Raw genomic sequence first — 25,495 nt, forward strand, 5'->3', positions numbered from 1 at the left:
ACTTTTTCAGGCTGCAAAAGGCCTGTTCGCAGAAAAAATGGCATGAGGAACTACTGTTCCCAGGAGACCTTGGGGCTCACAAGGTCTCCTGGGAAGTATAGTTCCCATCAGGCCGTTTTTACTGAAAAAGTTCTGAAAAAGGAAAGGAACTAAGGTAAGTGTGGGAAGGGTAGAAGGGGAGGCGCCGCGGGCCCCCCCCCCCGAAAATATAGTATGCGCACTGGGCGCAGTTTGGCCCAGCTACGCCTCTGAATTGGCTGCTGCATGGTCTTTCATAATGTATACTATTGACAGTTCTTAAAAAAACCCTGAGAATCTACAGGACTGGTTTTGGTGTGCCAAAGTCTTTGTGTTACAACTATAAGGTGACCAGATGGTCACCTTTGTAAACCGGGGTAGGGATGGGCGTAGGTGGCAAGCAGCTGCCATTACGACGCGACATCGCATAAAGCAACGTAGATGCTTACTGCCTTGTCCCATTTCACCGCCCTGTGACAGGGCGGGAAACGGGAGCGCCCCAGAAGGCAGTGCTCCTGCGGCCACGTGCGCGGGAGGCTGCCACACTGCCTTGCACCCCAGAAGGCAGTGCGGCAGCCTTCCAAAAATCGGGACACTTGAAAAAACACGTGGGACGCGGGACGAATTGTTTTAAGGCGGGACTGTCCCGCCAAAAGTGGGACGTCTGGTCAGCCTATACAACTAGTCTCTGTCACAGTATGAAGGGGAAATGATTCTTTCCCTTGCTGAAAAAGTACCCTGGTAACCCACCGCTGTCACTTAGAACTTCCTGAGACCCACTAGACTACCTGATGAGAAGGCCCTCTTCCAGCACAATACTAGAACAATAACATAATAACTTAACTCCGACCTGATAGAACCTGTGCAGTCTAGCACATGGGGAGGAGATTGAGAGAAATGCCCCAGAGAAATGGATTGTACAAAGTGAAGCAAAAAGTATCTTTATAAAAAAGATTTATTGTAAAAAAGAGAAAAAAGGGAATAGACAGTTTGATTCAGAAAGGGATGGGGGGAAAGGCAAACAAATTATGGGAAATGCACACAGCAACAACAACGCAGAGATATTCAAATGGAAAGCAATTCAGTTGCACTAACTAAACTAACCACAATCCCTGTGTTGTAGTTGATTCCTAAGAGCCTGTGCAGAGTTCCTTGTGACAGCTGAAGGAGTCCTTAACCCCTCCCTAACATCCTGTTTCTATGAAAGACTGAAAATTGAAGCCAAGGGAAAATCTTAGATGTACAGATATCTATGCAAAATGGAGTTGGACCTAAACCAGCCTCCTTTCTAAAACTTACAAGCTGATTTCTCCAACCCAATGTAAATCTCCATCTCTGATGTCAGAGGCTACTTTTACCAATCAGAGCCATATATTACCTCCATCAAGCACCTGATCATGGTTCTCAATGTCCAAGACAAATACCTGGCCTGGCTTAAACTGACTTGTCCTTTGTGCAAAAGGGATAAGTTTGCCAGGGTGTTCCAACGTGGGATGGACCTGAATATCTTTATTATAACGTAATACAGAGTCCCAAATATTCTAGGTGGCACGCTGGAATCTCAGCAAGTTTTAGGATTTCTGCCACAGTCTATCGAGAGTTTTATATAAAATACAAAGTAAGCATTTCCAGACCTCCTCCATAGCCATATCAAGACTGCCACTTCACTGTTTGATCAACATTTTTTTACTGTAGCTGTTCCTTATCTGCTAGAGCAAGAATCCCCATGCTCGTTCAGATTTCCACAGACATCAGAAATCTTCTTGGTGGCACATGTGAAGCACTGCTTCATACATTTCTGATACATGATTTATTTTTATTTATACCCTGTTATGATGGACTGCAGAGAAAAGTCAATTTTAAAGCGCAGATATATCAGAAGCCATTTTTACATTCAGAGTGGGGCATAGAGCAGCATTTCCCAGCACTGGGTCACGAAAGCAAAATGCTGGGTCACCTAATGTCCAGGGCTGGGGCTGACCACTCCACCCTGCCCTTGCTCGGAAGGCACCGCCCACCTGGAGCCAGATCAGCCGGGACAGTACAGCAGCTTTGGGACAATCACCTTGTGAGGTATGTTAGGCTCAAAGAGAGTGACTGGGCCAAGGTTACCCTTCAAGCTTCCATGGCAGGCTGGGGCTCTCAACCTGACTCTCCCAGATTCTATTCTTGCATGCTAGTCATTGCACCATGACTGGTTACACATTGAAATAGAATCAGTGTATTACAACAGACTGCATTCTGATTCTCCTGTGCCATTCATTTGCTGCTGTTAACACTTTGGTCTCTCTGATCCAGCATTTGTACAGAACAGAGATGTCTATGCTGAACATTCCTACATTTAGAGAGATAACATTTTTGGAAATTTTGAAGCCACTGGGGGAGGGGGTATTTTTTTCCTAGACAAATTGTGGAAAAATGGAAATATATATAATACTTTCTTATCAACCAGAATTTATTTTACTGATTTAACAAAATGAAACAAATAATCATCATGTATTTTACATGACATTGAAAATATCGAACTCTTTAGAAAACTGCTATCATTAAACATGTCATAGTATATTACTTATTGCCAATATTATTAACATTAAACAATTAAAAGAATTATTGAAAATATGTTGTATACAGTGGAACCTTGGTTTTTGTTGGTAATCCGTCCGAAAAGAATCGATGAAAACTGAAACCGATGAAAACCAAGGCAAACTTTTCCATAGGAATCAATGTAAATCCAATTAATCTGTTCTAGGCACTCCAAAAAACATACCAAAAACAGATTTTTGGGTGAATAAATATAGTGTTCAATGCTGAAAAAGTAACAAACAATAACACTAGGACCAGCTTCAGAGCCAGTGGACCAATGTCGCACCAGAAAGCTGTCCAAAGAGGTCTGTTTCCGAGGCCTCTTTAAGATTTGTCTGAAATGGGGTAAGACATTGTCATTAAACAAGTTGCAGACATGGCCTGCAACAGCTTTTGTCTGGGCGATTTTTCTCCACAAACCCTTGCACCTTACTGCAAATCGACGAAAACCGAGGCAAATCGATGAAAACCAAGACAAATTTTTCACTGAAAAAATCGATGAAAACCAAAACCGATGAAAACCAAAGGCAATGAAAACCAAGGTTCCACTGTATGCCCACAGTTTATACAGGAACTATGCAATCTTTTATAACATGTTTTTGGCACATGTTTTGAGTAAAAATATTACTTTAAAAAATTTACTCATCCTTACAAGAGTTTCTTCTAAAATCTCCCAATTTTTCCATTGGACAAATAGAAAAAGTCCTCAGGCTTTTCCATGCTGTACATTTTGAGTGAAAAAACCATTGCCTTAAGAAGCATTTAATATATTCCAAAAGAGAAAACTGGCACAGGAGTTTTGTTCTTTGCTGCTTTCTGTTTCTGTTTTTCCTTGGGGAAAAATAAAAAACATCCCCTCTATTTTCCTCTTGTCTTTTTCTGGTTATTCAGGCCTTCATATCGCTACCTGTATTACATAATTCCTTATCTAATAAATGCAATTTTGCTCTGCAGCTTCTTGCTTCAAAGCTGGGGCAAACCGACACTGACTTAAATCATCATATAATTCTTCAATCCAAACTTTATTTTTAATTTTTTTTTACAAAAAATTACATTCAGAAGGCATGTAACATTAATTTATTTGTATTTATTTCACAATAGCAAGAATTATTTGGCCAGTAATTGGAAAAAGCAGATGATACCAAATGTGGCAGAATGGACTGAGAACATTTAGTCTATTGTCAAATTAGACCAATTGACTTGTCTCCTAAGAGAAGACTCATTTAAATAAATGTCATTGTCATGAGCCGGCCCCTGCATACTTACCAGGACACAGAGGATTCTGAGGCAGAACCTGAGGACACAGTGCAACCAGAGTTGGCTGCTCTTGAGAAAGACCAGGCAACAGAACCAATGCCCAGCCTTTCCCTGCCTGATGACATACAGGTGGAGAAGCCTGCAGATCCTCCTAGGGAACCCAGTGATGAGCCAGCTATGCAGAGGAGGCAGAAGCAGAGGCTGCTTCTGCAGAAGCAAAGAAGGAGTGCTTGTTTGGCAGTAAGATATGGGAGATTAGAAGTCTCTGCATCTGATGAGGATCAACTACTTGCAGAATCCCAGCCCCTCGAATAAGGCTCTCTATATAAGCCTTGCTGTGAGCTTGCTTCTGCCTGGGTGCAACAAGTGTGTTTCCTGTTGCCTCTGTGTGCCTGGTCTACTGCTGATCTCCAGCCTGTTTACCTGATCTCCTGTGCTGTGACCTGTTGGACTGTGACCTGACTACACCTTGCCTGCCTCCTGCCTCGACCCACTGGACTATGACCTGACTACGCTTGTGCTTGCTGTTTGTTTGGTACCGCTAGGTCAGACCTGGCTATGTCCTGCTTGCTGGCAGCAAAGTCATGAAGTGTGGTTCCCATTTATTAAGTACTTGAATACTCTTAAGGATACAGACATACTAATAGAATAAGGAGAACTAGAATAAATGTTGGGAGTAGGAGTGAACAATGTGAAAGCACTGTATAGAAATAAGGAATGATGATCCTGAATTAGGTCAACAATTTATTTTTAATTAACATTATAAATATTGGAAATACATAGTCAACCAATAGAAAGTTTGTAAGCATTTTATTATGATGTAGTGGGGACATTATCTTACAGTGAATAATATTCAAATTCTTTATTGCAGTCAAAGACCAGCACATAATAATACAAACTGAGAAGTGCACTTATACACAGTCGGTGACTGTTTACTAAAAGGTCAACTCGCGAAAAAGCAAGTAGTAGGTAAAATACATTTGATTATGACAAAAGATTAAAAAGTTAATATAACTACACTTGTAAAGTGCCTGTGCAGTCTTGCTAAAACCTATAGTGACATTACTAGAAATTTTCAGTCCAGCTGGCATAAGAAAGTCCAAACCACCATACAGTATAAGAACCCGCATTCTTGGGGAAAAATAGAGGGAAGTCAATGATGATAACTTGCTGATTTCTGTATATGTTTTCTTTTCCCCTTTCCCTTTATCTGTGTATGTTTTCTTTTCCCTTCATCCCTTTATGCATACAAATGTATTTAAGTATATTCATTGAATTATGTATATTGTAACTATTGAATCTAATTATAAGTTATTTTTCTTTTAAAAAGATTAATATTTTAACGATGTAGACTTGCAGAGGAAGACTTCAGGATGGGAGTGGACAGAAGTAGAGTCCATTCAGGTTGGAGCTGGCATGTTTTTCAATGCCTGAGGCCATCAGGGATCAAGAAGTGGATTTAGTTCGCAACCCAGTGTGTATCCCCTTATTTCCCTCCTCATATAAATGAATAGCTTTCGTTTTTTTTAATACAGGGAGGAAAAGTAAAGCAATTTATCTAGGGCACTTTCAGAGACTACAAAGCCTCTGAAGCTATGTGGCCAATCTTTAACTGAGAGAAATCCTGCAGGGGGTCATATGTGCAGTGCATTTCGGCAGGCAGGGTGGGTAGACAGCCTCAGTATATACAAGCCCTTCTCCCACATACACACCATAAATCACAATGATGATGGACATTTTACTAATATGAAATAACTTTCACTCCCTTGATCAGAACACTCTGGATTAGGCCACTGATCTAAGCACACAATGGCTGAACAGATGTCCCAGAAGAAGAAGAAGAGTTTGGATTTATATCCCCCCTTTCTCTCCTGCAGGAGACTCAAAGGGGCTTACAATCTCCTTGCCCTTCCCCCCTCACAACAAACACCATGGGAGGCTGGTGGGGCTGAGAGAGCTCTGAGAAGCTGTGACTAGCCCAAGGTCACCCAGCTGGCGTATGTGGGAGTGTACAGGCTAATCTGAATTCCCCAGATAAGCCTTCACAGCTCAGGCGGCAGAGCTGGGAATCAAACCCGGTTCCCCCAGATTAGATACATGTGATCTTAACCTCCTACGCCACTGCTGCTCCTACAAGCAGGCCTACAAGCAGGGCACAGAGTCTACTTCCCTTGGATATTGCACTCAGCACTAGTATTCAGAGGGCTACTGCCTCTAATCAATCAATCAGATAGAAAGATAGATGATAGATAACAGTTCAGCAATACCGCTTGCTTACTTTTGCACCTATTTATGTTTCCATCTGCATTTGTCTATATTAGGCTTTATATTAATCCTACCTTTGCTTCCAAAGAGCACATGGGAATGAGCATCACCTACTCTTGTGTGGAACCAGTTAATCTTTGATAGGTAGGGTTGCCAATCTCCAACTGGCACCTGGGGACTTCCTGCTATTAAAGTTGATCTCCAGATGACCCAGATTAGTTCCCGTGGATAAAATGGTTGCTTTGCAGTGTGAACACTATGCCATTATACCCTTCTGAGGCACCTCCTTTGCCAAACCCCATCCTTTTCAGTCTTCTCCCCCAAAATCACCAGGTATTTCTCAACCCAGAGCTGGCAACCCTGTTGATTGGATCTTGTTTTAAACCTGCCACCATCTTTCTGTTGTTAATATAAGCATATCACTATGATGGATATAAATTTCACACATCTGATGAAGTGATTTCTGATTTATAGAAGTGGATGCTAGAATAAATTCCACTAGTCTTTATGATGTCACCGAACTCCTGCTTCATTTTCTATGAAGTTGTCTAATCCCCTTTTATAGCCAACTGAACCATTCTATCTTGCGGCAGCAGATTCCATAAATTAAACACTCTTTGATTCAAGATTTTTTTGCCTTAGTCAGTCCTGAATCTGTTTTATATCCTGTTCACACGTCAATATTAGGAGAGAGGGAGTACTTTGTTGCTATTTTAAAAAAGTGCCAGTACTTGTTGTGAGGGGACGTGATGGAACCCATATATATGGGGATCTATCCAGAGATGGGATCCAGCAGGTTCTCACAGGTTCCTGAGAGTAGGTTACTAATTATTTGTGTGTGCCGAGAGGGGGTTACTAATTGGTGATTTTGCCACGTGATTTTTGCCTTAGTTACGCCCCTCCTCTCAGCAGTAGCGCGCAGAACTTGAAGCAGTCTAGCAGGAGGTGCACCGGCGTGCGTGTCAGCCTGCGCCTGCGTGCATTCGTTTCCCACCCAAGGACCGGTGCAGCAGCTGCGTCCCTTGCCATAGCCCTGCCCAGCAATGCCCCACCCCCAGAATGCCCGCCCACGCCCCCGTCGTGCCCCGCCCAACCACACTGGTGCTACGCCACAGTTTGAATCCCACCACCATGGGAACCTGTTACTAAAATTTTTGGATCCCACCACTGGATCTATCCTGTCCTTTCCCAAATATGCTGATCTGTTATATATATATAGACACAGAGAGAGAGAGAGTCAGAATCTTTAAAAAAAGGTTTTAAGAGTTTATCCCCCTATCTGCAGAAGGAGACAGAGTGCTGCACCAATTCTCCATCAGGACCTGGGACAGCCCCAATACTCCAAGAGTACCACACAAAAAAGCACCCCAGGAGATGAAAGAAAACTTCTGTATCTTTTCTCCACCCCAAGCATCATTTTATAAAACTCTTTTATCTTTTCCTACTTTCTATATGCCCACAGTGCAATCCTGTGCACTGTTGGGTCAGTCTAAGCCCTGTATGGGACTCCACCGACAGTGTGACTAACGTCCCCTATTTCACCCACCCAGAAGGACGCTGAAAAACGCGAATGTTAAACTCCCACCTCTTGTCTACAGGATTCTTCAATCATCCCGGGCACCAGCACTCAAAGATGGTTCAAGGGTAACTACATTTGCTCCGCAATTTGCTCGGTTCCCTCGGGCTCCATTTTCCAAAGCCGGGTTCTGCATCAGTCAAGCATCTTCCGAGGTTGAACCTTTCCAGGCTGCTACAATCACCTTCTGCAGATAGGGGGAGAAACTCTTTAAACCCCCCCTTTTTTTTTTTAAAGATGCTGATCTGTTTTTTTTAATCCGCCACCCCATTCTGGAGAAAAAAGCAGCCATCGCCAGCCATGGAGGTCAGCATGGACTCAGGTGAGTGCTTTCCAGCCCTCCCTTTCCCACCCATCTTGCATGAACACATGCATGGAACCTGCAAAAACCCAGGAGAGAAAGATTTGGGGAGGGCAGGAACAAAGCAAGCAGAGGGATCTCCCCCCCCTCACCCCCCAATTTGTATTTTAATACCCCGAGGCAATCTCTGTGTGGAGCTCTTGGCTTAAAGAAGCAGGGAGTGGAGAAGCAAAGCAAAGAGAGCGCGGAGAGAAAAAAAATAGGGGCGCGCGTGCTCGGGGGGTTGGAGAATACGGAATACTGAAGACTTTTCCTCAACGAAATGCTAAAGCAAAGGGTGCCTCGGGGAAGGGCGCCCGTGCAAAACTAAGCATGTGTGCAAAACTCGACGGTGCAAACTCGATGCACACACACACACACACAGAGGGCATGCACGCTTGCAGCCTTTCCCGGCGGTTGGTGTTTTAGGGGAGAGTCACAGGAGGGAGGAGGAGGAGGAGGAAAGCCAGCCACCAGCCCTTTTTCTCGGCTTGCATAGGAGCAGGAGAAGCTATAGGGTAGGGGTGAAGGGAAAGGAGAGGGGGGGGGAATCTCGTCGACACCCCCCGCCCCACCCCGCAATCCTTTCCTGAGGGGGACTCGGGGAGGAAAGATTCATCCTCCTTCCTTCTTTCCCCAGCTGACAACATGGCTGCGGCCGCCTCTGCTGCCCAAGACGAGCTGAGTAAGTGTGCTTTGGGGGGGGGGGGGCTGTGGGGCTTCGACGGTGTGGGGGGGCTAGTAAACCTGGAGGAGCCCCTCCCTGATCTCACGCCTTGCCTTGTTTTTCGAGGGGGCGTCAGTGGGGCGGGTGGTCTCCCTGCAGGGGAGCGGCGGGCCCTCTTGTTTGGGGGCATGTGCGGGTGCGGACGTTGTGGGGGCGACGTTGTGGGGCGGCTTTGGGGTTTTCTGTGGCGGGGGGGTCTTTTAGGAGGGCGAGGAGGGAAAATGGAGGGTTATGGCCCCGGGAGGGTTGTGAAACAGGCAGCAGGAGGGCGAGGAGGAGTCGGGCCTGTAGGCCTCTGTTGTGCAAAGTCATATTAGGGACACTGGAAACAAGGCGTCCCTCTTCCCACTCGGCCTTTGCAACCTGGAGGAGCTCTGCACCCCCTCCGTTCAATTGATCATTATTATTTTTCAGCTATGCATGCGTTGCACTTAGTTTCTCACTGTTCGCATGCTTGGAAATGGGACGTGGGGAAACTATTGCAATTGTTCCCCCTGCCCGGCCCAGAAGTGCAGGAACGAAATTCCCGATTTTGTGTTCCTTCTCCTCCTCCTCCCCGGTGCCTTGTTTTGCAAATCCCGATCCGATCCGGAATCATGACTTTTGCTTTTCCCCTTCTCCTCGGTGCATTATTTTGCTAAGCGAAAGTCGATCCGGAATCATGACTTTGCTTTTCCTGGGTTGGTATCCGGTTCGAGTTTCTCAGCTCCTCCTGAGGCTGGAAATGCACCTGGTAGGGAGGGAAGATCTGCTAGCCGCCCCTCTCCCCTTTTTTTGCAACAGGGCCAGTCTTCCATTTTTCAGACCTTCTGCAAAAAAAGGGCAGTGGGTGTTGCAAATACCTGGGAAGCGTGGGAATTTCTAATCTGTCTTGCCTGTTTCTCCTCCTCTCTATTGACCTGCCAAGTTTAGCAAACCCCCCCCCCCCCTCCCATGTTAAAGGGACTGGGGCCTTGCACTGCTGAGGCGTGGTATATCAGGGAAGTGATTCTTTGTGGCAGGAAATTTCTGTTGCATGTGATAGTGAAGCAAGCTGGGAAATGTATTTTCCTCCTCCACTGATAAAGGGTTCCTCTACAGTTCAGCATAGGCCCCTCTGTAGAAGAAACTATGCAGTTACTTGAATTCGAAATGGTTTAGTGATTAGATTCATGATATTGGAACTATAGTTGCAATTTCAGTGCTAAATCTGCTAGTGTCTAGTTCATTCCTTTTATAAACTTCTTATTAGATTCATGATATTGGAACTATAGTTGTAATTTCAGTGCTAAATCTGCTAGTGTCTGGTTCATTCCTTTTATAAACTTATCTGACATCGGAGAAGCCTCCTCATTGGCTCACATTTAAGATGTCAGATGTTTGGAATTGAATGGTTTGCCCCAGCTCTGCTGTAAGTTTGGGTACATGGAATTACATCAGTCAGAAATAAAGAACTATTTTTGTCTGTGGCTGGAAACCTTTCTGCCTCACATGCTGCACACATCCATGAAGTATGGAAAGTAGGTGTCACTGGTACTATTGGGTCATGTACGAGGAACCCATGATGCACTTTCTTTCCAAGCAGCAGTGGCGTAGGAGGTTAAGAGCAGGTGCACTCTGATCTGGAGGAACCGGGTTTGATTCCCCACTCTGCTGCCTGAGCTGTGGAGGCTTATCTGGGGAATTCAGATTAGCCTGTGCACTCCCACACATGCCAGCTGGGTGACCTTGGGCTAGTCACAGCTTCTCGGAGCTCTCTCAGCCCCACCCACCTCCCATGGTGTTTGTTGTGAGGGGGGAAGGGCAAGGAGATTGTAAGCCCCTTTGGGTCTCCTGCAGGAGAGAAAGGGGGGATATAAATCCAAACTCTTCTTCAATCTAACATCACATCTCCCTAAAACTGGAGGGTGTGGGGAATCCTCTGACAGCCAGGGGCTTCTCACATGAATTCCAGTGGCAGAAAAAAAATCACTTCAGTGACTTCTAAAATTCCAGTAGTTCAAAATGGTCCCTCAATTCTAGGGTGTCTCACTTATTTCCAATTTTTGCCCTCATTATTTCTAGTTTATGACTTTTTGTTTTCTATCATGTTAATTTTGTACTTACAATGATTGTTATAAAAATTATTTTTTGCAGCTCTGAAATCCCTCCTTAAAACTCGCTTATTCCACAGTTTTTTTAAAAAAAGATTTCATTTCTACCCCACCTTTTCCTTTAATGAGGACCAAAAGTGGTTTAATTGTTCTCCATTTTATCCTCACAACAACTCTATGAGGTGGGTTAAGCTGAGAGATACAAATAGCAGAGTGGAGATTTGAACTGAGGTCCAACGCTAATCACTGTACCATACTGACTCTCTACATCAGTGGTTCTCAATCTTCCTAATGCCGCGACCCTTTAATACAGTTCCTCATGTTGTGGTGACCCCCAACCCTAATATTTATCCATTTTACAGATGGAAGAACACTGATGCAGAGAGTCTTAGGCGACCCTTGTGAAAGGGTCATTCGACCCCCAAAGGAGTCGCGACCTCCAAGTTGAGAACCACTGCTCTACATGCACCATTTAGGATTTTCTCTGAACTGTCATTAAGCTACATTCTTCTGTGGTGTTTGGGGCTGGATTATTTTCCTCCATGCCCATCAGGAATGACCTAAAATGTTTTGGTGTTAAAGACAGAAAAATCTAAGGCTCATTCCGCACATGCAGAATAATGCACTTTCAAACTGCTTTCAGTGCTCTTTGAAGCTGTGCGGAATAGCAAAACCCACTTGCAAACAGTTGCGAAAGTGGTTTGAAAACGCATTATTTTGCATGTGCGGAAGGGGCCTAAGTTTTTTTGTTACATTTCACTCTGCCCTTCATTCAGGTAGGACAGGGATCTGCAACCTGTGGCACTCCAGATGCCCATGGCCAATTGGCCATGCTGGCAGGGACTGATGGGAATTGTAGTCCATGAACATCTGGAGAGCCACAGGTTGCAGACTCCTGCGGTAGGACATAGATCCCCCCCTCCATTGTAATCTCACAAGTGTGAGAGGTTGGTGCCATCCTAGATACAGTTATATCCTTCCATTGAAGTCAGTGGACTGCTGCATAGGATGTAACTCCCAGTAAGCTTAACGATTTAAGCATGCATTTGAATCCAGGCATTCCCAATCTCAGTCCAACACTCTTAACAACAAAGATACTATATCTTTGTAAGAAGAGTTGATTGTTATATCCCACTTTTTGCTACCTGAAGGAGTCTCAAAGCAGCTTACAAACTTCTTCCCACCCTTTCCCCACAACAGACTGAGGAGGAAACTGGGACATCCAGCAGGCTTCATGTGGAGGAGTCGGGAAAACAAACCTGATTCACCTCTGCTCCTGATTTGTGGAGGAGTGGGGAAATCAGACCTAGTTCTCCTGATTAGAGTCCACTGCTCTTAACCACTACACCATGCTGTCTCTCCATGGCAGTAGAAGTTTAAATAATATATAATTGGCAGTCAGCTTGCTCACAATCTGCCATGTGTAGCGGGCTACCTATGATAATAGAAGGGACAGTTGAAGCTTCCATGCACTTAGGAAGACATTTAGTTGTGAAGGAGGATTTTTTTAACAGGTTGGTTTTTTAAAATGCAGATGATACAAATTTTGTCATTAGAAACTGCAAGAAACTAAGCTTACCAGGTAGGTTTAAAGGCTGTTCATTGGTGAGCTTACCTGTGTTTCTTGCTCCTCCCTTCTTGACTAGAGTGTAGAACTTGATCAGACATTTCATGATCAACTCCAGTTAATCAAATGTCCAAATGTAGGGTTCTAATAGGGTTGCCGGGCAGAGCCTGCAACTGGCAGGGGACTTATATAGCTGGGGCAGTGATTCCCAACCAGGGTTCTGTGGTACCCTGGGGTGCCGTGAGCATGTCTCAGGGGTACCGTGGCAACGCTACCAGCTCCCCTCACTTTTGCAGTGTCTTCTGCTGGTGCCAGCAAGGACATGGAGCTGGCCCAGGGGGTAGGACCTGCTGCAAGGTCAGCAGCCACTTCCCGCCCCACCCCCGTGCTTCCCTTCACCCTGGGAGGAGAAGGGGGGGTGGCAAGCAGGGGAACTGGGAGGGGAAGGTGGGGGGGGGATGGCAGGGGTACCGTGAGATATGAAGAGTGAGGTCAAGGGTACCGTGATGTCAAAAGTGTTGAGAAACACTGAGCTGGGGTGTTCACCAGCTATGTAATGATATTACTGCTCTCACATCACTTCCTGTGCACCCGCAAGCTGTGTCAGCATGATGATGGGTGGCTCCAGGATACTGGCATTCAGGGGAAACTCTGTAGTTAACTTTAGAGTTTGGTCCAAATTCCAGAGTGTCCCTGGCAATGCCCTGACGTTTCTGGGCGCACTGGAGTAATCAGCGTGTCTCCACTGCCATTCTTCCCATTTGCTGCCATTTCCCCCACACTGGCCAGCTGAAACTGGTGGAGAGGTGTCTGCTCGGGGCAAAGGATCCCCCCCACTCCAGACAGGTATATAGTGAACCAAATTCCTTGGCAAATTTGTATGCCATGTACAACTTGGGTTCCTACCGGGACAATCCTAAGCAGAGTTATATTCTTCTAAGCACTTGACTGACCACTATGGACCTAGAAGGTTGTAACTCTATTTTAGGACTGCACTGTAGCTAGGCTTGCCAATTCTAGGTTGGGAAATGCCTGGAACTTTAGGAGTGAAGCCTGGGGAAGGTGGGGTTTCGGGAAGGGAGGGACCTCTGTAGGATATTATGCCATAGAGTCCACCCTGCTATCTGGCCATTTTCTCCAAAAGAACTGATCACTGTTGCCTGGAGATCTAGCAGGAGATCTCCAGCGACCACCTGGAGGCTGATAACCCTATCTTCCAACCTCAGAGTCCTAGAGCATCCCATGATTCAGTGATATCCCTTTTGCTTACACAGCCAGAAGTTGTATTGAAGGCATCGGAAGGTTGCTGTAAACTTAGTCCCATCCTTTCTGGGGTTGTAAGTTGAGGGCCGTCAATCCTGTGGGCCAGTTGAAGAACCGGAGCTGATAGGGCTTTTGATTCTTCACCAATAGTTTGCAGTGGGTGACCTTACATGAACCACCCTACTGAATCCAGTATAGGCTCAAGATGTAGTTGGTTATTCTGTTTATTTATATTGATCTTAGCACAGTTATTATCTGTCTTGGGCCTTCATCAGGGAGAAACGTAGGATATGTATATCTAGATTACTCTTTCGAGATGATGGGCCTAGGTTTAAAGTGATTTCTTACATAATTTGTCCAAAAATAGTTACTGTGGCCTGCACTGTAATGTAGTTCTTGAGAGCGAGGTGGTATAGCGGTTAGGAGCTATGGACTCTAATCTTTAGAACCGGGTTTGATTTTCCACTTCTCCATATGAGTGGCAGAGGCTTATCTGGTGAACCAGATGTGTTTCCGCACTCCTCCATTTCTGCTGGGTGACTTGGGCTTGTCACAGTTCTCTCAGAACTCTTTCAGCCCCACATATCTCACAAGGAGGAGGAAGGGAAGAAGTTTATAAGCCACTTTGAGATTCCTTACAGGAGAGAAAGGTGGGATTTAAATCCCAATTCCTCCGCCTCCTCCTTCCATTAAAATGTCAAATTTTCTGTGGCAGGCTTCTTTAGCTAACCTTGTGCTGACGAGAACGGAAATGAAATGTATCCTGTTTGACATGTACCAGACATACTAAAGTCTGTGCTCTGTGCTACCTATGCAGTTCTGACAATACACTGATACTATTTGAATAATTTGCAAACAGTCATGTTGAGATTTTTGCTCACACTGGGTGATACTTTTGCACCATCACTCAGGTAATGGAATACCCATTCCTGAGCTAGAAAGACATGGAAACAGGATAGACCCCTGGGCATTTTTTGTAGCGGCTCCTATATTGTGGAATGAATGACCCAACAGTCCATGTTTCTGCCATTTCACCAAATGTGCAAAGCAGAGTAGTTCAGGAGGGCATTCTTATAGAAGGAGCAAATCTCCAGTGTACTGGTTTGATTCAGGATTATTTGGGATAAAGTATTTCCTACACTGATGGTTGTGTTGTCTCTAATGGACTGCATGTTCTGTTTTCCCTCCTTGTTCTACAATCCCAGTCCAACTACGCTATTTTGTCTTACTAGTAGTCTCTGCTGTTGGATTCAAATGTTATCATATATTAAAATCTACCTACTGATTGACTAGTGTTTTTTTAATCATACTTGTAATCCGCCTTGGGTCCCAGTTCAAAAAGCAGACTATAAATGATGATGATAATTATAATACATCTGTGTACATACGTGTTAAATGGAAGGGTTAAAAATCGGGACATTTTGAAAGAAGAGACTTGATGTTCAACCCCTTTAAGGATAAATTTTTAGTAAATTTTTAATTAATTTTCACTTTTTAATAAATTAGCTATGGGATTTAAATGACTTTTGATAAAACTGGTAATGTAGTCTAAATTTATGGCCTTTTTGCCAGTGCAAAACCTTTTGATAGTCAGAGATTTTGTTAGGGGCTGTTCTTAGTGGAAGAAGGCCTCAGGCTCAACTCCTTTCATATGCATTGGGAGATACCTTTCTCTGTCTGAGATGAGAATTATTGTTGGTCAGAATAGAACAGGGGTCTTCAAACTATGGCCCTCCAGATGTTCATGGACTGCAGTTCCCATCAGCCCCTGCCAGCATGGCCAAGTGGTAGGGCTCATGGGAATTGTAGTCTATGAGCATCTGGAGGGCCATAGTTTGAAGACCCCTGGAATAGAATGACCAATGAATTTGCTTGACATGAGGCAGCTATAGTCCACCTTCCTCACTGAGATGTTCACATTCAGGTGATACATGGTTTGCCTAGAGGATTATTTATGCATTTATTTAGATTCTTTGTCAACTGTTTTTGCATCCAAAGATACTCAATCTGCCGTACAGCCAAGATACCCATGGGAAGGTTCAGATGCACATGGGAAACCAGGGCAACAGGAATACCACTGTCTTTATATGATCACTGTGATTCATTCCAGTAAGGATCCTTCCAGTTGGTTCTGGAGCAGCAGTGGCGTAGGAGGTTAAGAGCTTGTGTTTCTAATCTGGAGGAACCGGGTTTGATTCCCAGCTCTGCCGCCTGAGCTGTGGAGGCTTATCTGGGGGATTCAGATTAGCCTGTACACTCCCACACACGCCAGCTGGGTGACCTTGGGCTAGTCACAGCTTCTCAGAGCTCTCTCCGCCCCACCTACCTCACAGGGTGTTTGTTGTGAGGGGGGAAGGGCAAGGAGATTGTAAGCCCCTTTGAGTCTCCTACAGGAGAGAAAGGGGGAATATAAATCCAAACTCCTCCTCCTCCTCTTCCTCTTCTTCCTCTTCCTCTTCCTCTTCCTCTTCTTCTTCTTCTTCTTCTTCTTCTTCTTCTTCTTCTTCTTCTTCTTCTTCTTCTTCTTCTTCTTCTTCTTCTTCTTCTTCTTCTTCTTCTTCTTCTTCTTCTTCTTCTTCTTCTTCTTCTTCTTCTTCCTCTTCTTCTTCTTCTTCTTCTTCCTCTTCTTCTTCTTCTTCTTCACAGTCATCTTGGCTGGATTTCACCAAGGCAGGTATGACTGAGGAAAGGTTAGCTTCTTCCATGAATGGCAACCACCATTCCTAGGAAACTGAAGCGTTAGAGACAACTTTAGAATTTGGTTGTGGTGGGTAGATCTTGTTCCTAATGTTTCGCCTGTATCTGTGGCTGGCATCTTCAGAGAAATCACAGACCACGGCCACATGGCCCAGAAAACCCACCACAACCAGTTGAATCTGGCCGTGAAAACCTTCGACAACTTTAGAATCTTGTTTGTCCAAACAGTTCCTAAAACAGTTCCTAAAAGCTTTCTGATGATCTAGAAGCCACTTGGGAAGTGGTTGCTACAATAGAAAGATAAACCTCTTTATCTGCCTTTTGTTTTGTTTGTTTTTTTCCTCCCCTTGCTCCCCCCAAGAGCATAATGCCTCTCTGGAATTTGGAGTATAGCATTTTTTGTCTAGGCTGCTGCCTGCTGCCTTACTTCTTTCTAAATCTCCAGAATTGCCTCTGGTGTAGCCTTGGTGCAGATCAGAGAATTCTGGACCTATTTTGGAGCAGACATGACGTTACTGCAAAGTAGAAGCACTCCATTTGAACAGATAGCCCAGACTGTATTTCTGGATTGTCAGGATCCAGTTTTTTGCCCTTGTTGGACAATCACTTGGCAACAACTTACTTACGTAACCTGAGGATGCCGACTGGAGGGCAGAAATATTGAGATTCCTCACACTATGACGTACTGTAAATAGTACTGGGAAATAAATGTAGGACATTGCTGTACATTTGAAGAAGAAGGATCGTGGTTTATAACACATTTACCTTTTTATCAAACTGCGTTTCTCATGCAAGATGAGCAGGTTAGATTTAATATCCTGTCTGATGTTAGAAACATATAGCATTCCATCCATCCGCCTGGTAAGATTTAATCTTTCTGTCACTTTTACAACCAGTAGTTATTGTGCTTGATTTTGAATAGATAGATGAAAAGGTAGCAGAAATAACACACTGAACAAGTGACATGTATCATCAATATAAATCCACATTACATACACATTACGTGCACATTTCAGGCCTGCAATTCTCCAAAGTGGTGTAGGCAGGAGGCACGATGTTTGGTCTAATAGTAGCCGGCCTGTATTTTTCAGTCATCTATAACTCCTCTTTCATCTGATTCTCTAAGAGTGGTTGCAGAGAAAGGGGATGGATCTCGAATTTACTTTTTGTATGTGTACAACTTGGGTGAGGGGTGTGAGGGGTGGCATGCAAGGGAAAGGGAGGGAGGGAGGGGTGGCATGCAAGGAAGGGAAGGGGAGGGGAACCGGCATCTGGATATGGCCCACCCACCCTAGTGGGAGGGGGAGTGGTGGCATACAAGGAAAGGGAGGGGAGATGGCCAGAATCAGTGAGAAGTCTCTTGCTCAGGGGTAGGGAACCCCAGGCTCTCAGGATAAATTAGGGGTCTACAATTGGCCTTATCAGTTTCACCAGCATGTAGCCCAATTGGCCATGCTGGACAGAGGCTGATGTGGGACCAGAGTTCCTGAACATCTGGAGAGCCGCAGGTTCCCTACCCCTGCTCTTGCTGTTTCTAATCTTTCTAGCTCCTGGAACAACAATGGTCACTCAGGAGGGATGGAAACATCAGAAGAGACTCAGTCTGCTTTGGATGGAAGCCTGTTGCAAAGTAGAGAAAGAGATCTCTCTCATCCCCCCCCCCCCTTTATTTTCTGTATGTTCCAGGAGACTCAGAAAGTAGTGGGATTGCCCTTGAGGCTGGCACTAAGCAATATATGTTTCCTTCTGAATAGTCTGATATATATAAAAATCAAGGTCTCCGTGCTGGTCATCTGAGGGACAGGCAGCCAACAATTGCCTCAAGTTAGTTGCCATAAGGAGTCACATTTGGGGAACCATGAGTAGGGAGTAGGTCTCATAAAGTAGTTATTTCAAACAGGAAGCTACAACTTCATTCCATAATGCTAGTATGAGAAGGCCCAGGAGTATGTCTCTGCTGTTTTTTTCCTCAGAAAAACTTTGCTCTTTGAAGAAAGAGTTACGGGTTCAATGTCAGTAGGGAGGATGCTGTACTGCCCTAGGTTAGGTAATCCAGTGTGATACAATGGGTGAAGAGCAGCAGACTTTCATCTGGAGAACCAGATTCAATTCCCCACTCCTCCACATAAAGCTTACTGGGCGACTGTAGGCAAGTCACAGTCCTCTCCAAACTCTGTCGGCACTCGTGGAGGCAGGCAATGGCAAACCACCTCCGAATGACTTGCCTCGAAAACCCCATGGGGTCCCTATAAGTCAGCTGTGACTTGGTGGCATGCACACACAGGTTGGGTATTCCAGGTACTCTTTTTGTTTTTTGAGGAAGTAGATTTTAATCCACCAAAGCTTGTGCAATGATAAATTGTTAGCCCTAAAATGTAATTCGTGGTGCTCCTTTTCTCGGTATTGGAGTGGGGTTGCTGTAATTAGCATAGCTTCCCCCCTGGAATTTAAATGGTGACTAGAAGTGTATTGCGAACTAAGCCATTCTGTGATTAATCTCCGAAAGCAAGCTTAGGATGTAGCTTTTCTACTATTCGTTAATGATTTTTAGCTCTGCATTTGTTTTTCCCCTCTCTTCCTTTTGTAGATCAGCTTGAACGCGTCTTCTTACGACTTGGCCATGCTGAAACAGATGAGCAATTGCAGAATATCATATCCAAATTTCTACCCCCTGTACTTCTGAAACTTTCCAGCACTCAAGAAGGAGTACGCAAGAAGGTGGGTCTTGCCACATGTTAGTGTTGTGTAACTTGAATTCTTATCCTTTTTTTTCTGATTGAGGTGAATGAGCATACCACCGTATCACTTTTTTTTTTAAAAAAGGCAGACTTTTCTTTTGAACTGGTAAGCTTAATTCATTTCCACATGCTCTTCCAACTCAGATTTCCCCCGTTTTTTCCTCTCCCATTTGAATCCGGGCCACTTGGCACACTATCTGTATTGCTTAATGTAAACCCTGCTCAAAGGAGAGCCACATTTAATAAGCAAGAAAGGCTAAAAAGATTGTCAGCCTATGTAACGATGGTGGCTCAGTTGAATCCTCTGGCCCACCACTTACTACACTGTCTCAGATTCAAGGAAATCAGATCCAAGTATGTGAATCTTACTCCTTTATGCTTACCCAATCTCTCCGATTTAATTAGATTCCACTACTTGTTGGACAACCCTGATCCTTCTCTCTGTATGATAGTGGCAGACTTTCTCATGGAAATTACTAAATGCCAGTAGATTTCCTTCCACTTAACATTTATTTCCTGTATTGTATATGCTTTTTAATCTGTTTTTATTATTGTTGTACTGCTGTCTATGCCAATAAAGGCTTGCTATAAAAAGAAAACAACAACTCAGGTTTCAAAGAATGATAAAGATTTGTTTAATTGGCCCAGGTTGCCTTTGCCTGGTATGATTATGTACTTGGGAAACAACAGCAACAGTGATGCACGGGGAAGGTGGGGGGGGGGGGCGGTAAAAGACATATCTGAGCTTCCATTATCATCTACCTTGAAGGGGAAGGCAGTTCCCTTGCATGTGTACATGGGAGGCAGTGAACTGTTGGGATGAGAGTTGCCAGCTCTATGTTGGGAAATTCCTGGGGATTCGGGAGTGGAACCTGGGAAGGGCAGGGTTTGGGGAGGGCAGGAACATCAGCAAGGTATAATACCATAGAGTCCACCCTCCAAAGCTGCTGTTTCCGCAGGGGAGCTGAGGTCTGTAGTTTGGGGGATCAGCAGTGGTGGGATCCAAAATTTTTAGTAACAGGTTCTACTTTGGTGGGATCTAAACAGTGAAGGAGTGCCAATGGGGCTGGGCGTGGGCACCCACTGGGGTATGGCTGGGCATTCCAGGGCGGGCATTGCTGGCTGGGCTGTGGCAGCGACGCAGCCGCCAGCCAGTCCCATGGAAACTTAATGCACGAGGCTTAGGCCACGCGACGCCGTGCACCTCCTGCTAGACTGCTCAAATTCCTGCACACTACTGCTGAGGAGCCGGAGGAGGGGCGAACTAAGGCAAAAAATCACTGGCAAAATCACACAATTAGGCAACCCCCCCCGGCACACACAAATAATTAGTAACCTATACTCTCGGGAGCCTATGAGAACCTGCTGATCCCACCTCTGGGGATCAGTGGTAATTCTGGGAGATCTCCAGGCTTCATTGTGCAGGTATGGAGCCATAGCTGCACACCTGTATAATGCTCCAACTGTGGCTTCATTGCCAGCTGCTAAGGGTGCCAGTGGTAAAACATTTTGCACAGTAGTGGAGTAGATAAAAGGGATTTTCTAGGATACACTGGAAGCCATTAGCTCTTGCATTTCAGGACTGGGGAAGTACAGCTGAGAAATACAAACCAGTGAAGTCAGAGGGTATAAGCTTCGTCCTCCCCAGGTGATGGAATTCAAGGGTCTTCATCTAAACAAACGCATCAAAAGTCGTCCCAAAATCCAGCTACCTGTGGAGACGTTGCTGGTTCAGTATCAAGATCCTTCTGCAGTGTCCTTTGTTACAGTAAGTTCTTTCTTCCCAAAGATGGGGCATGTGAGCTGCTGTCATTTCTTCCTGAAGATTTGATGCAGTGAGAAATGATATTTGGGTGTCTTATTAGCATAATAGGGACATATTTTTTACCCCAAATACTCATCCCATTGGAATGGATGGAAGTACATCAAATGAATGTTGCTAATATAACTGTGATGGAAAATAGTTAGCTGAACTATGTATTAGCTAGAAACATGTGATATTATGCAACCAGTATTATTAGGAAGCTGAAGTATGTGAACATGGAGTTTACAAGACTCATCTCAAAAAGGGGCTAAGTCATGGAACGATGCTATCTGCTATTAGTAAAGGGAAGTCAGAATATGACTGTGAAAAAGCATCTTTGCCTTTTTTGATCTCCTGGAGGGAGTGACAGTGGAAACTACATGCAGAGGTGCCAGGATGAAACTTCAAGGCCTACCACCTCGTATTCTGAACACAGAGTTTTCCTGAGAAGGGGAAACAAAGTTTTTTAATTCCATCTTGAGACGTCGGTCTGGGGCCATCTCTGGGGCCATGGGTTCCCTGAATGGGGACAAAGAACCAGTGTTGAATGTGTAAACTCAGCTTCTTCGAGGAAATCTCTAAACGCAGATTTTATGTTGCTTTATTTCCTTTGCTTTGAACCTTTACAATAAATCCTTGAAACAATCAGCTGGTCTGGAGTCATTAGGAGGAAAAGGACCCGAGACGGAGGTGGGATAAGAGTGGCTCTCCCAAGCTTAATGTCAGCCTCAGTCGTCATAATAACATTTGGTGTGTTATATGTGTATGATTAGTTAAATTCTCCTTGGAAGATCATGCTGTCAAATACAACCTAAACAGGTTAAGAAATGCTTTGTTTTAGCAGGTTAATAAATACCTAGGAAAAGTTTGGCAAGCTTAATCGGTAAACATTAAGCCCCACATCTAAAATATATATGCAAAATTCTTTTAATTTTTCTTGAAGAATGTGGTTGCCTATATTTATTTACATTTACAGCATGTCTCAGTTATTGAGAGACTTCTCAAATTAGAAGGGTTTTCATGAAATTCGTTTGGCTTTGACGAATCTCGAAAGAAGTATATTACAAACATGTTGGGCAGTCACCAAGGATGCAAGCACTGTCTTTCTTTTTAAAACATTGTGTAGAGGTGATATTGAAGGTTTTCCCAGTTCACTGCAGGGATTGTGGCATGGCATATAGGTGGACATAATCTTTTTACTCTAGGCAACCAATTAAGCCACCCATTAAGGATTTTATTAGTAAAGACGAAGAAGAGTTTGGATTTATATCCCCCCTTTCTCTCCTGCAGGAAACTCAAAGGGGCTTACAATCTCCTTGCCCTTCCCCCTCACAACAAACACCCTGTGAGGTGTAGGGTGTGAGGCTGAGAGAGTCTGCCAGAAGCTAGGACTAGGCTAAGGTCACCTAGTTGGATGCAGTGGGAGCCAGCATAGGCCAATCTGACTCCCCCAGATAAGCTCTCCACAGCTCAGGCGGCAGAGCTGGGAATCAAACCCGGTTCCTCCAGATTAGATACATGAGCTCTTAACCTCCTACGCCACTGCTGCTCCATTAAGGATTTTATTAGTGAAAACCAACACGGTGTATTTGTATTTCAAAGACACTAAGCATGATTGGAAACATAGATGCAAAATGGTCTGGATGTGGAAATCTGCTTCCATTAGGACCTGCACTCAGCCTCATTTAGAGAACATTTCAGTAGCCCAGCAAAAGGATTTGAGGCTGTTAATGTTTCTTATGTACCTGGTCAGTTAGTGGCAAATACCGTGGAATCTTTAATGGCATTTCTCAAAACAAACACTTTGTGTTGCTTTTTAAACCTATAAAGAGATTTATAAAGCTCTTTTCTGGCATATACACCATTTAGATACATGTTGTGTTTTTGCAGAATTTTACGATAATATATGTTAAGATGGGTTATCCTCGTTTACCTGTGGAAAAACAATGTGAATTGGCTCCTACTCTTCTTACTGCAATGGAAGGAAACCCAGCCCCAACAAGACAGGTAAGGATATTTTGAAGATTATTTTCCTTTGATTTAATTCTTAATTGGGGGGCTTAAATTGTTGGAAGAACGCATTTCCTCTTCTACCCATTTTTTTTTCCCTTGCCTTAAGCTTTGTCTTGGTAAAGGCCCCTTCTTTCACTTCACAATTAATTTAATTGTGCCACATGAAAATAATAATCATTATACAACAGATCTAATGCAGCCCAGTCTTGTGAGATCTTGGAAGCTAAGCTGGGTTGGTACTTGGAAGGCAGACTTCCAAGGAAGGCAATGGCCAACCGCCTCTGCTTAATCACTCGCTGTGAAAACCCCCCAAGGGATCACTATAAGTCAGCTGCAACTTGATGGTTCCTTACACACATACACACAGAGTGCAGTCTATAAAGCGCGCAGTAAGACCTATGGCTACCAGTCTTGATCCTCCTCCTTGATCTGAGATTGCAAAGGCCTTAGCAGACCAGGTGCTCGGGAGCAGCAGCAGCAGCAGCAGAAGGCCATTGCTTTCACATCCTGCCTGTGAGCTCCCCAAGACATCTGAGGGAGTAGTAGAGTGTTGGACTAGATGGACTCTGGTCTGATCCAGCAGGCTCTTTCTTATGTTCTTACATATTTCAAAAAAAATCTGTGGTAAGGCCCTCTTAGCACTCTACTAGTTTGAATTAGTACTTGTTGTTGTTGTTGTTGTTGTTGTTGTTGTTGTTGTTGTTAAGCATATTATTACATATTATTATTATTATTATTACATACATATTATTATTATACTACCCACCTCAAGGGCTCTAGGATATGGCCTAACTCAATTCCAAATAGAGGGAAGGGGAGGGAGGGGTGCCATGCAAGGGAGGGGGAAGGAGGGAAGGCATAGGAGGTGGCATGCAAGGGAGGGGATAGAAAGAGAGGGGCTCTCGCATCTGGGATTATTGGCTCCACCCAATTCTAGCTGGAGGGAGGGGGAGGGAGGGAAGGGAGGGGTGGCATGTAAGGGAGGGGAGGGAATGAGGGGTGGCATGCAAGGGAAGGAAGGGGAGGGGGTATGGAGGGGCCATATGGAATCACACAGTGTGAATGTTTATCTATCAATATATATCAACATACAGAAAACTAATTTGTCAGAAAGTATGCTGAATTAGAATACTCTCATGCGTTTGCAGCCTGAAGCAGCACAGTACAGTGAAATTTGCACTGCATAATTGAAAGGGATGGGAAGGTTGGCCTTGTAAGTCACTTTGAGTCCATCCTAGGAAGCAAGGCAGGTTAAAAATGACCAGGAAGTCCTGTAGCACTGTGAAAGCTAACACCATTTATTCCACGGTGAGCTTTCATGAGTCAGAGCTCACTTCTTTGGGTGCTATGAAATTATATCCAACAGTTTTATAGCATGAATCTCTGAAGAGGAGAGGGAAGTGACAAGCTGGGGAAAGAGATCATCTTGGTGTGAATCCAGACAGAAACGTTTCTGGTGTCAGAGACCGGAGTAGATTAAGTAGTTTTACCTAGTGAATGATGAAAGAGGTCAGAGATTCCAGCCTCTTGATCAAGAGATACAGAAATAAAAACATACTTAAGTAGGATAAATAACCACTAATTGAAGAACAAGTAGCCCAAAGCGTAAGAAAATTAGTGAGCATCGATAAGGGGTTATAGTATGGTGGAGCATGTTAAGAACAACCAATTACAGTTTCTGAGGGCCTACTTATTTTCTGAAATCAAGCTACTTAAATATGGTTCAGAAGTTTTGAGTTGCTTTCAGAACTTAGAAACTGAACATTTTCATATATGAAAGCAAACTTCTTAATTTTCAGTCTGGACACAGTATTTATATTTACATAAAGGGATGTCAGCCAAAATAAATACTTAATTTTTAAACCTACTTCTAAAATATTTCCAGAATTTGCTTCTTGTGGGCATGGGATTTGTTTTCTGTTCCTTATTGCCAGTTGCCAAGTGAAAGCCGGCTGGTTTTGAGACGTTTTAGTCTGCCTGAGCTTCTGTCATTTGTCTTTCATAATGTAAAAGTTTGTCTTGTCTTGTTGTTTTTATTATATAGTTTCAGTAAATATTATTGTTTTTCAGCCTCATGCACCTTCTAATACCAACCCTTTTCCACATGAAATATCCCGTTGAACCTCTGAAAGCAGCTTCTCCGTTCAATCTTGCTGAAAAACCAAAGACTGTACAGCTGCTATTGGATTTTATGTTGGATGTCCTCCTGATGCCTTATGGGTAAGTGACGGTTCCTCCCGCACTTCTCTCCATTTCCTCGTCACTGGCTGGTATTATAAGCGATTGGAGCAGCAGTGGGCGCAGGGAGTGTTACCGTGCCTGCAATCTAATCTGGAGGAACCCTGGTTTGATCTCCCAGCTCTGCCGGCCTGTACACTCCCACATGCCAGCTGGGTGACCTTGGGCCAAGGTCACAGCTTCTCAGAAGCTCTCTCCGGCCCCACCCACCCTGGCTGGTGGGTGTTTGGTTGTGAGGGGGGAAGGGCTAGGAGATTGTAAGCCCCTTTGAGTCTCCTGCAGGAGAGAAAGGGGGGATATAAATCCAAACTCCTCTTCTTCTTCTTGTTCACACGAC

General features: G+C 44.3%; 1 protein-coding gene across 1 annotated transcript in view; it reads left to right on the forward strand.

Moving 5' to 3' along the window:
• The first annotated feature begins 7,743 nt into the window (after nucleotides 1-7,743).
• ECPAS (Ecm29 proteasome adaptor and scaffold) overlaps nucleotides 7,744-25,495 on the forward strand; it is a 117,756-nt gene continuing 100,004 nt past the window's right edge. Inside the window, 7 exon segments of the mRNA XM_048504627.1 lie at nucleotides 7,744-8,021; nucleotides 8,680-8,724; nucleotides 18,953-19,083; nucleotides 20,752-20,871; nucleotides 22,798-22,898; nucleotides 22,900-22,914; nucleotides 24,991-25,140. Of these exon segments, the coding sequence (XP_048360584.1) occupies nucleotides 8,000-8,021; nucleotides 8,680-8,724; nucleotides 18,953-19,083; nucleotides 20,752-20,871; nucleotides 22,798-22,898; nucleotides 22,900-22,914; nucleotides 24,991-25,140 (584 nt within the window). The 5' untranslated portion in view covers nucleotides 7,744-7,999.

Source organism: Sphaerodactylus townsendi, linkage group LG07, assembly GCF_021028975.2.
Source record: "Sphaerodactylus townsendi isolate TG3544 linkage group LG07, MPM_Stown_v2.3, whole genome shotgun sequence".
Lineage (NCBI taxonomy): Eukaryota > Metazoa > Chordata > Lepidosauria > Squamata > Sphaerodactylidae > Sphaerodactylus > Sphaerodactylus townsendi.